This window comes from Capra hircus, chromosome 24 (assembly GCF_001704415.2).
Source record: "Capra hircus breed San Clemente chromosome 24, ASM170441v1, whole genome shotgun sequence".
Classification (NCBI taxonomy): Eukaryota; Metazoa; Chordata; class Mammalia; order Artiodactyla; family Bovidae; genus Capra; species Capra hircus.
In genome coordinates this window covers 50,755,677-50,768,109 of record NC_030831.1, presented here as the reverse complement: position 1 = coordinate 50,768,109, position 12,433 = coordinate 50,755,677, and the positions used below count along the sequence as shown (strand labels likewise).

The following is a 12,433-nucleotide window of genomic DNA, read 5'->3' as shown; positions in this document are numbered from 1 at the left end:
CCCTGGGATTCTCCAGGCAAGAACACTGGAGTGGGTTGCCATTTCCTTTTCCAATGCATGAAAGTGAAAAGTGAAAGTGAAGTCGCTCAGTCATGTCTGACCCTCAGCGACCCCGTGGACTGCAGCCTACCAGACTCCTCTGTCCATAGGATTTTCCAGGCAACAGTACTGGAGTGGGGTGCCATTGTCTTCTCCGAAAGAGGTAGTCTAAGACAACATAAAAATTACCCAATGTTTTGGCAGCAAAAAACGGTAACAGCACTTAAAAAAGATCTTTAAATAATCAGCTCAAAGAGTAAATTTTGTTACAAATAATATCCTGAGGTAATGAATGTTTTCAATGATACTTAAAAAAATGAGATCCAAGAACATGCATTTCCTAGTTCATACTAAAGAACACTATTTCAAGTAAAGTGCCATAGCAAGCAGTATTTTTCCCATGAGAGCCAGCTGAGGGGGAAAAAGAGAACTGTATTATCCTCATGTTTAAATAAGAAAAATATACTTTCATCATCATAAATTACAACATCTGCAACTACACTTAAACCTTACTTTATTATTTCCAAGTCACCAAAGGGATTTTTGTTTGCTTAATATTTCACACCATACATTTCCCAGTGGCTCAGCAGTAAAGAACCGCCTGCCAATGCAGGAGACGTGGGTTTGATCCCTGGGTTGGGAAGATCCCCTGGAGAAGGGCATGGCAACCCACTCCAGTATTCTTGCCTGTAGAATCCCAGGAGCCTGGTGGGCTATGGTCCACGGGGTCGCAAAGAGATGGACAAAACTGAAGCAACTGAGCTCAATACGACAATGACACCATACAATAAAGCTTCATTTTGGCAGTTGTGAGGATCAAATGAAACTGACATCAGTTGTACCACAGACCAGGGATAAAAACAACCATCTAATTTAACAGGATTATTAAGGCCCAGGAAAGCAAGAGGAAAGGGGTTACCTGTGAGGAGGGAGGGTGCTAGAGGCAACCTAAAAGGCAATCCAGAGAATCTGGCGGTGTGAGGATATAAACTACCACGGGAAAACATCTTCTGGTCCACTCTAAACCTACTATACAACCAGAGGGAACATTCTTATTTTTAAAACAGGAGAAGGTAATAGGAAACACGCATTAAGCCTTTCTAGATCTCTCTGTGCTCTTTTGCTCCAAGAACCAAATGCCATACAGGTGACGAGCCTGCAGCCTCTCAAAGCTAACAGCAATAGCAAGACAGAATTTACTCAGCTCCAAGAGAGCATTCTTAATGTTCCAACTCACCTGAAAGGGAGAGAGACTGTTAGTGTATGCTGACGTAGCTATTTTTAGTTTCTTGTTCCTTAAATTAGTGAGGCTGAACTGGTCTCATGAAGTCTATGGGCTGCTCATCACTGACCAGAGGAAAGGTTTGGAAAGACTGACTTAACAACATGAATTTCTTTAACACTATATTAAAGACTCAGCTAAGTATTTTTTTGTAATGGGGAAATGTATTACAAAGCACCACTTTATCAAAAAAATGTTGTTCAATTACAATAGAAATTATAAGTCTCCAAGGCATTATCTTTAATTTCTTAAACAAAAGTTATTCGAGAGAAAGTTAATCACTTGGTTAAAGAACCTAAGTGGCTCATTATGAATTTTACTTTTTGTTGTTTAGATCTGAATGAGATGTCCTGTGAGAATCTTTTATGAACACATAAAATCACTCTCAAATGGTAGTTCCAGAGTACTAGAATACAACCTGAATCTGAACTGTGAATTCTGTATGCATGTATCAATGACTAAAACCACCTCAAGACACTAAGGAAAACTCTTCACTTTAATTTGCAATCAATATTTAATGAGTATTATCTCAGTTTCATAAAAAAGAAAAAAAGCATAAGTCAAAAGAAATTAGAAATGAAAGATCAGCTTTTTCCAAAAATATTCTTCAACTTAGCCATCAAAGTCAAAGCACATAACTCACCAAGCAGATGTCCTGTTTGAAACCCTTTACACCAAGGTAAAGACCAATACTAATTGGTCATTTCCCATTCTACTCATAAAACAGAAGCTTTAATGCCAGTGCAGGGTACTACAGATGTGTATCCTAGTAACTAATGAATGCTATTCCCTAATCACCAGGAGATGTTAAGTCTCAACATCAGCTCTACAATGAGAAAAATGAAGGAAATCCATCAAGAACCCAAAGCAATTGATGAATCCAAAATTGAACCCAAATAACTAGCTCCATGCCACCGTTCCGGGCCCCACATCACTCCTCCAAGGCTGGTTCTGTTCAGAGACCTCATTACCCTTCCTCCCTAGACTGCCTATCACCAAGCCCTAGGAACACGGAGACCCTCCAAGCTGCCGGGGCCACGCCTGATTCTCAGTGATGCTGCCTGAAACCAGCAAAATTCTCATTCTTAAGCCTCTATATTTTCCTGGCTTCTCACAATATATTTATTAACACAAAGTAAGATTCTGATACAGTGATTCCATTTATGTAATTTCAAAAAGCCAAACTACTAAACTGGATTGTCTAGGGATGCATTCATCGTAAATGAAAATACAAATCCATAAAAAGCAAGACAACAGTTACCTCCAAAGGAGGGGAGAAAAAGCCTTTGACTGAGGCAACGGGTAGGGTAGGGAGATTTCTGGTAGTGCTGCAATGTTTTAATTTTCAGTCTGGGTGCTGGTTACACAGGTGCTGGCTTCCACATTATTCATTAGACTATATCTATACTGGTTTTACGTACTTCTCTGTTTATTACATTTCTTAATTATAAATGTTTATAGAAAGGCAAGACCCCTTTACTCACAAAACAAACATTTAAAATCACAAAAATGTGCAAATAAGATCAGAAATCCACTAAAAAGGATAATTCAGTAAATATATATGGTTAAAAATGTATATATGTAACTACTAAATCATTGCTGTTGTTCAGTCACCAAGTCGTGTCTCACTGTTCGTGACCCCATGGACTACAGCACGCCAAGCTCCCCTGTCCTCCACCATCTCCTGGAGTTTGCTCAACTAGTAAATACATGTTTAAAAAATACTTCTGTCCCGCCAGCAATGTTTTTCTCCTTATCAAAACAAACATTTGCCTCTAAAATCAGTAAAAGTTAATGAAAGTATCACATCTACTACTGGTGAGCTACAAATGATTCTCATACTCTGATGTGATCACTAAAGCAACTTGGCCTTTTGACACAGAAATTCTTTAAATCTCCTAAACTGAAATATGAGACTAATTAAAGAATAAAGAGCCTACCCTTAATGCTTTAACAGCTCGAAGTCAGAACCAACAAAAAAATAGATAACTGAGCACTATTTAAGAAAATAATGTAGATCTATTTGAGGAACTATGAGTTACCCTTTAATTTGATCTTATGGTCACTATAATATTTTTTTAAATCTTCACTGAAAATAAATATGGAAATATTTATGTATCAAATGATTATATAGGATTTCTACCCTAATAACAGGTAAGGGTATGAAAAGTAGGTGAGAGTATGAAAGAAACAAGACTGGCCAGAAGTTAATAACAGCTAAAACTGAGGAATGAGAATTTTCTATACTGGTATTTTGTATATGTTGAAATTCTTCATAATTAAACAAAACTTTTCTAACTGGGGAAAAACTAAGGTGATGAATTGAAATTATGTATCTGCATCTTTCTAAGCAAAGAAAAACAGATACAATAGGACAGAGGAAGAAAAACAAATCAAAACCCTATGTTTCTGTTAAGAAGCCTTTGTTTTATTATGTTCAAAGTTGAAATCTATTGAGCTATTTAATCTACTATTTTGAACATAATTTAATGCAAATAGTTTCTAAATCCCAGTTAACCAGAGATTCCTGAACCTACCTAAGACAGATACAGTGAATTATTTTTCTGTTCCTCATCTACTTAAGATTCTCCCTGGCTTTTTAAGCTACAGTGTTACAGCTGTTCTATTTTGAAACTTGGTTTCTTCCACTGCACATTTATGTATCAAATGTCTGTCTGAAAACCAGAATTTTGGTACTTTATATTTTAGCCAAAAACACGCATCTTGTCATTTCTTTCAGACAGTTTAAAAAAATCAAACATGGACAGTTTATGTGTGATTATATCCATTATTCATAAACTATTAACTAATGCCATAACGAATATCATACTTATCTGAAAAGTTATTCTGCAGTTATATTAAAATCTGTGTGCACATATGTCTCATTGTCATTAAGAAAAACTAACTGTAGGTAATTCATTTTGAAATACACTTACCAGGATGATTAGAAATAGGAGGCTGGAATGCAAGCTCATTGTGAACTGGTGGCCCTAAAGAAAAGACAGTAAAAAAAAAAAAAAATCCCATTTTTATTTATTAAAAGTTTTCCAGTGCCAAAAATTTTAATAAACCTTTAAATATAACTATTATACCTTAGGAACTGTTTAGATCAAGTTTATACAATGTCTAAGAACTTAAAAACTTGGTTTATTTTAAAATTGTAGTATGCAAATACTCTTGAATCACTTTTTTCTAGAATTGCTTTTATAGACATTTAATAGCCAACATTTTAATACCATATGCCAACTATTAATTTATAATAACTATACATGCAAATAGCTTAAATATATGCAAACTTCAATGCAAATTAAGTAAATTATTCATGTAACATGTAATACAGTATATTTCATACTGTAAGATATAATTATAATCCAAACTGTTAGATCCATTTTAAAATAAGTGTTTATGATTTATTAAATTAAGAATATTTACAAACTGGCAATAACTGAGAGATCATTATGTGTTAAGACATTGTGTTAAACGAATCACATGAATTAATACATTTACTTCTTATAGAGTCCCTTGAGACATACACTACTATTAATTCCCTTAAGGCTTAGGGAGGTTAAATAACTAGCCAATGGTCACACAGGTAGTTAAGCATCCACACTCAGCACCCTTAACAACTATGCTGCCAGGCAGCCAGTAAAAGTTACACTCTCATAAGGCAAGGAAACATAGTAACATAACTATAAAAAAGCAAAGTACAGTAACATATTCACAGTCTGATATCCTCCTCCCCCCAAATTAACACATATACCAATTATATGACTGGAAAGAAAAATGTGACAAAATATTAGGAGTAGATATCGCTGGGTAGTAGAATTCTGGGTAATTTTTATTTTCTTATTTACTCCTTTGTGTTATTTTCCAAGTTTCCTTTGGTACTACTACTCTTATAATGGAGGAAAAGGGTTTAATATATATGAAAGATTTATACTCTTGATTTTATTAAGCCAAATGAACAATGTTCCTATTCTGCCTGAAACTACAAGCTGCCGTTGGTTATCAGTAGGGTACCCCAATCAAGCCTGCACAGAATAATGACAGATTCAACATCTGTATGTCTACGGTATGCTGAACTCTACAGTCAGAGAAACCTTGAGATCGTGACTCTCAAGGAGTTTCAGTCCACTTAGGATGGATATACAGATACACATGAGACCTAAGAACATATACAAAACAAACAAATGAATGGCAATCAATGTGGTGTTAATGAAACATCGGCAAGGAAGAAATAAAAGTGTTTTGTAAATATCAATCCTCGAAAACAAAGGTATGATAACATAACTATGAAAAACTAAAAAGCACTAATCATGTAATGAAACTAAACTGTAAGATGAACAAAAGATGTAAAAACATTTTTTTAAAAAACAGAAAGAAAACAAACTTCAAAAAAGAAAAGGCCCTTACAACAAAAACAAGAGCTTACAGTAATGTCCGGGATGGGGCGGCATAGGCGGGTGGTGCTGAAGATGGCCGTTTTGGTGGTGAGGCAAATTAGGTGTGTATGGTGCAGTCCTACTTCCAGTCCAGGTGGTAGTGCTGTCTAAAAATTAAGGCCCACATGGATTAATTTGCTTTTATAAAGTCTGCCTATTTTTTCTCAACTACTTAAAAGATTTTAAAAAGCATGTACATACTATGATGATAAGTAGCTGGCTGACCAGTAAATCCATTCTGCTGCTGTCCTGGCTGAGGCCCTGAAGCTATCTGCAACAATCCTTCACTATGGCTGCCTGCCAGTATACTGGCGGGCTGACCTAGAGGAACAAGAAGACATTAATACGGCACATTTGTAGATGCAATCCTATGGCTTTATACAGTAAATGAAGGATTTTATACCTGAAAGTCACAACTATAAAGATGAGCAAAGAGTGAAGTCACCCATGGCCTACCAAATAAAAAACCCTGCAGTCATCTATAAAGGCAAACCTTAACTTGAAGAAGTTCAAAATTATTCTAATATCTAGCTAATTTTAGTGACCCATTCTTCATAAATATTCTCCAAATGCCAGCAAAACCCCAGTACAGGTCTAGCCTATTTTAATAACTTCTTCAGAAGTACATTAGCTCACCCACAGCCACTCCATCTAGCTTTTGCATCTTTCTGTTAGGATTCCAAAAGTCCAGGCTCAAGGAAATGTTGGAAATTGGAAAGCGCATTATTATCAGCAATGGTACTAGCAACAGCAGAATGTTAAAGTTCAATAAAAAAGCAGAGCAGACAAGTATTTTAAATGGAATGTAATGGTAAGGTGAGAAAGTTAAGAGGAAAAAAGGTAAGCTCCACTGTCCGGTTAACGCAGCATCTGCGAGTTTTAATAAATAAAACAAACCCCCCCAAAAAAAAATCAGTCTATTGTGAAATTTTCTCATGTACTTTTAAATATCAAGAATTGCCTCTAAGAACACTATCATATTCCTGGATTTACAAGAAATTAGTTGCCCTCTCTGTATGTAATAAAACAGGAGAACTATTCTATTTAAAACCATTCTATGAAATTGCTTACATTTTTAAGGCTGTATCTTTTGTGTGAAAAAGGCTAAATTTTTTCAAGCAAGTATTAAGTCAACTGTGCATCTCACTTGGAAAGCACTAAAATTTCATAATTATTGTTACTGGCATTACCTTATTCTTTTCTCATCCATATAGGAGTATAATCAGATAGAAGGGAGTAAATGACACCACTGCCCAAATATGCAACGAACAGCTCAAAGTATCAAGAAAAAAGAAAACTTTTCTTCCTGCTACAAATCAGATTTCTGTAAGGCTAAGATTATATAATTAAGAGCTAAAGAGACTATTTCAATACTCCCTAAACTATTTATTTTTAAAGATGATATTTTCAGCAACCTCCCTTCTTACTCATCCCCCTCAAATTTTTACAGGTTATCTTTGAAGGTTAACTGCATATTTGCTCTTGTTTTTAACTGTACATGTTATATACTCTTAGCTATCTTACAAAAATTGTCACTATGCAGGAGAATTTGAACTATTTTAATTTAGAAAGAATCCCTGTAGATATTCAGGTTCCAACTGAACATAACGCCCACTACAGTTATCTATACTGAATACTTTCATTACACAATTCCAAGAACATAAAATGAAATTAAACAACTTATGAAGTCTTTTAATTCCTCTATTTTAGTCATTTCCTTTTTCTAATTTTATCAATATATCTTTTAAGATCTAAGGAAACATTCTGCAACAAATTCTAAAACTTACAGTTAATTACTACTCATTGTGAAAATACATCCAAAAAACACCAAGACAAAATTACCCATATTTCATTCATACCACTTTTTCTGAAGGACTTGGTCCCAGGAACATTAATGGTTAAAATGAAGTTGCGTGAGCAATCATCAACAAAGGCATGCCAATTCAATCCTCAGATAGTATCAATAGAGGTAAGTGGCATTAATCTATGCTCAAGTGGCTATAATGTACCTTCTTTTATTTTCCTTCCCTACCCACTCGTTTATCAACTATATTCCCAAACTGGTTAATACAGAGATAACAGAAGCACCAAGTGATTAACGGTTCAGGCTCTAAAGTATGTGTTTAACCTATATGGTCCAACCTATTTGGAATATGCTGTCTGTATGAAGACTGTCATCTTGTGTAGGAAATACAAAGGATATTATTTGAAAAGGTAAAATAAAGCGGGGGAAATTTGGTGTACTTTATCTGAAATTCAACTGTAGAAATAAATCCTCCATTTGTTCCAAAGATCAAATTTCTATGTTGAACTTGATCTGATATTAAAATAAATAGAATATGCTTCCTTTGATATCAATATACAAAGTATCAGTCCAGATGCATCAATAATTCACTGCTGTTGTGGGCTGAGATACAATCTCCTTAGCACCGACGTACAAATAACACAGTAATACAAATGCCAAGACCCTGTTCTGTGATTGATTAAAAACAAAAAAGGAACGATGCAGGGTGGGGATGCATTGGGAGACCGGGACTGACATACATGCACTGCAGTGCATAAAGCTGCTAACTAGTGAGAACCTACTGTGCAGCACAGGGGCCTCTACTAGGTGCTCTGTGGTGACTTCAATGGGAAGCAAATCCAAGAAAAAAGACAGACATACATGTGGCTGACTCACTCTGCTATACAGCAGGAACTGACACAGCACCGTAAAGCAACTATACCCTCTTTTTTTAAAAAAAAAGGCCACTCCACTGTCCAATATAAGGTCATTATTGCCTTGACCAGGCCCCAAGAAAAGCTGAACCTAATAGCCCTCTGCTTCCATAACACAGCAGAGAAGGCAGTACCTCTAAACTGGAAAGAATCTTTTCTTTTTTTTTTTTTTTAATTTTTATTTTTACTTTATTTTACTTTACAATACTGTATTGGTTTTGCCATACATTGACATGAATCCACCATGGGTGTACATACGATCCCAAGAATCTTTTTAAAATACACTTCTTGTTAGGAAAAAAAAAAAAGATACATATAATTTAGCTTTATTTCAAAACTGACTAGAACACTTAACATCTATCTTGAGGGTCATATGTTACAAATAAATTTGTCAAGGTCCTTTTTTCTAATAAGCTTGTACAACTGGAGACTGAGATGACGATTATAAAGTAATCTGCCAGATAAAGCAAAATAAAAACACTGATTAGAGGAAAGTTTGCAATTCCATTAATACAGATTTCTATAAATATCTTGGTTCAAAACTATTTGTTCTCTACTTAAACATTTCTCTAAAATTTATGTGAAAGCTCAATAGACTTCTTCTGCATGTAATAAAGTACAAATTAGACCACTAATTTAAAGCATTACTTAAATTCCAAGGGACTATACATCAACATAAGACAGTTTATGTTCTGTTACATTAAGATACATTTAAACTTTTTAAAATTACAAATATATTTTTTTTTCCAGGACAACTCAAAAACCTATCTGACGCTTGTTAACCCATGAAAGATAACCACAGTACTTTTAATATTCACTTACTCGGACGTCCCCTCCAAGTGACTACCTATAAATATTCAATTGTTAGGAAAATTCATCTTGCTGACTATATCTGATCTACAACTCACTTGTGGAAGCCACAGGAATGTTGGGAAAATTGGTGGTGCTGGTAGCATTAGACTCAGATGGAGCTAAGAGAGCTGGGGTGCTGTATGTCTCCGTCGATGCACGATTACTTGGTGGATGCTGGATGGTTTGAATTGAATGCCCTTCAGTGGATAATGATGGCTGTCCCTCAAAGTCATGAACATATTCATCCTTCACCAACATACTTGGTGGAGCTACACAGAAAAACAAACATATTTTAAAATCTTATAAGCTTTTATTCCCAGGAAAAAAAATCTTGTAAGTAACATAAGAACACCTAAAGTCACTAGAGTGTAACTCAGAATTTTCTCATACTACTTTAAAAGCATTCTACTTTATCAGCGAAAGCTATTTATTTAGAGATAGTGGCATCAGATCAATCTGATTAACTCCTTGAAATCTGAAGGCGACTAAATTACAACCACCTCCGGCTGTGGTCCTGAAAAGGTATTTCTGAGCTTCCCAATTAATAATCTAAAGGTAATAATCACCTTAAATATATAACATAGGCAAAAATCAAGTGGCTAGAGAAAGTGTTTACCTCACTAAGAAAACCAAATTGGAGATCGACTAATTAATTTTTTCCTCTTTTTGCCAATTTCACAGTGTAAAAATATGAGTCGGATCTTACAGCTATCTAATGCCAGGATCTAGCATTATTAAGTAATGTATTCTTTGAAAGTGAAGCATACTAAATGTCCCCTAAAAAATTAGAATGAGCAGAAAAATCTCAAATGGTAAGTCAAACTGAAATTTCCTTCTAGAAACCCAATCCAAATAATGATGCTTGATAAACATGTAGTGTGAAAAAACTCAATAAACAACATCTTTCTCCTGCATGGTTACACCTTAATGTAACCCTGTAAACTGACCCTACTTGATACAACAACTTTTTCTTGAATAAACCAGGAATAGTTAGGCGGCTTTAGTGTGAGGAAAAAAAGAAAATTGAAATCGCGTTTACAGTATCAGTGGCCCTGCCCAGAATGGTCCCACTTCCTTTTAGGTAATAGTTTTGGGGTTTGCTTTTTATCTTTAGCAAGCAATCCTTTACTGCACCTAAGCTAACACTACCCTAGAATTTTACTATCTACTGAACTCTTAACACTAGGTTCTGTTCTTAGAGCAGTCAACAGTCCACAAAAAGCCATTCTCTTTTCCATTAAGAATCAGCATGTAATGCTCCTTATCTTTCTCTATGTCAGTCTTTGAAAAAATCTATTGCACATAAATATTAATTCATTACATGGCTATTTTTATTAAATTGGAACATTTCAAAGAGGTAAGAATAATCTATTGTTCAGATGTCGACATATAATCTCTTAAAAGGACTTTGTCATGTATCATAATGAAGACATTGATATTTTTAAGACCCATAAATTCCACTCCAAAGGGTTTCTCTTTAGAAAATTATATGGAAACAAAAAGACAACCAAAAGGAGCTTAACATATCACTGTATGTCAGTTTAAGAAAAAAAAAAGAGTGGCTCTAACCATTCATCACTAATGTTGGCCAAATTATAAAAATGCAAAGGAAAACCCATGTGGATATGACTGTATTTATTCAATTTTTTTAAATTACACTTGTCAACAAAGTCCTATAGTTTTCTCCATAAGATTCTAATATCTCTATTTAATTTTTGGAAACTTTAGGGCTTTTGTTGTTTACAGTGATTGGAATCTTTTTATCAAGATATTGGTATTGCTAGTACCTAAGAAGAAAGTTACTAATTTGAAGATACAGCTGGTTAACTTGATATTCATTGCTTCTGCTTTCCAACTGACATTTTGGCTCACTGTGTAATCATAACACTTGAGCATAACACGGGAATTCCCTGATGGTCCACTGGTTGGGACTAGGTGCTCTCACTGCCATAGCCCAGGTTCAATTCCTGGTTGAGGAACTAAGAGCCTGCAAGCCACACAGCGCAGCCGAAAAAAAAAAAAGATCTGTAAAATAGTTGAACTCTGCTTTTAAAAAGTTATCTCATAACTTTTTCTTGCCTAACACATCGACTAAACCTTCCCAAGTGTAAGTTCGGGACTTCTACCAGTCTATGTGTCTCTTTAATCAAGTAATTTAAAACAAGTTTCTTAGGTAAAACTGGGTATCAACAAGGAGAAATGTCTGTAATACATTTTTTCCAAGAGCAAAAAAGTTGGTTAAAAAACACTGCTGTACACTATAATCATACTCACATTTCAAACAATCATATACTCTAAGGGAAAAAGCAAGGTCCAGAACAGCGCACAATATGCTGTTTGTGTAGGAAAGGAGGGAAATAATACATGTATTTTTGCGCAAAGAAACCCTGGAAGGAAACACCAGAAACTAATAAAAGTGATTACCTGAGGTAGGGGGGAATGGGGACAGGGGTGGGAGCACTTCTTTTCACTGTATACCTTTTTATAGTATTTTGATTTTATGGACCATGTATTGCCTATTCAAAAAAATAAAATTAAAAAAACATATAGTATATATTTTTAAAGTCCAGGAAACAGACATCAAACTACTAAGTATTTCTCTTTATGGACTAGCAGTCAACAAATTAACTCATTGAAAAAAATATTTATTGAGCACCTATGTTCCAGGTACTGTTCTAATACTTGGGATACATCAATAAACAAAAGAAAGCTTACTGCCTTAGCAGGGCTTACAGTCTTTTATGATACTTAGGTATTTAAACGTTTAAACAGTGAGCCCCTTCCAGCTGCCTTAATCTTGGGCAAGTCCCCTGACCTCTCCAGGAACCAGTTTCTTTGTATCTGATAAAATGTAGATAATGCCACCTACCATGTAGGAGTATTATGAAAATGATGACACAATATTTGTAGATCATTTTGACACAGAATAAGTACCTAGCAAGTGTTAGCTATTATGATTTAACCATATTTTTAGAGCAGTCATACACATATATAAGTTGTAAAATGCTCTATGAGGAGTAGAGAACTCACAGTGGACAGAAGAGCTGAAGACACTGAGCTCGTCCTAGGTCTCTGCTCTTTAACACTACTAGCAAGCAGG

At 35.0% G+C, this 12,433-nt stretch overlaps 1 protein-coding gene across 2 annotated transcripts in view; it reads right to left on the bottom strand.

The window, feature by feature from the left end:
• Positions 1-12,433, bottom strand: part of SMAD4 (SMAD family member 4) — a 56,158-nt gene that overhangs the window by 19,977 nt on the left and 23,748 nt on the right. For both annotated transcript variants that reach the window (XM_018039535.1, XM_018039536.1), the window contains exons 5-8: positions 9,390-9,602; positions 5,965-6,084; positions 5,754-5,870; positions 4,258-4,311 (exon numbers count right to left, since the gene is read on the bottom strand). In XM_018039535.1, coding sequence (XP_017895024.1) covers positions 4,258-4,311; positions 5,754-5,870; positions 5,965-6,084; positions 9,390-9,602 — 504 coding nt within the window. The remainder of the gene's footprint in view (positions 1-4,257; positions 4,312-5,753; positions 5,871-5,964; positions 6,085-9,389; positions 9,603-12,433) is intronic.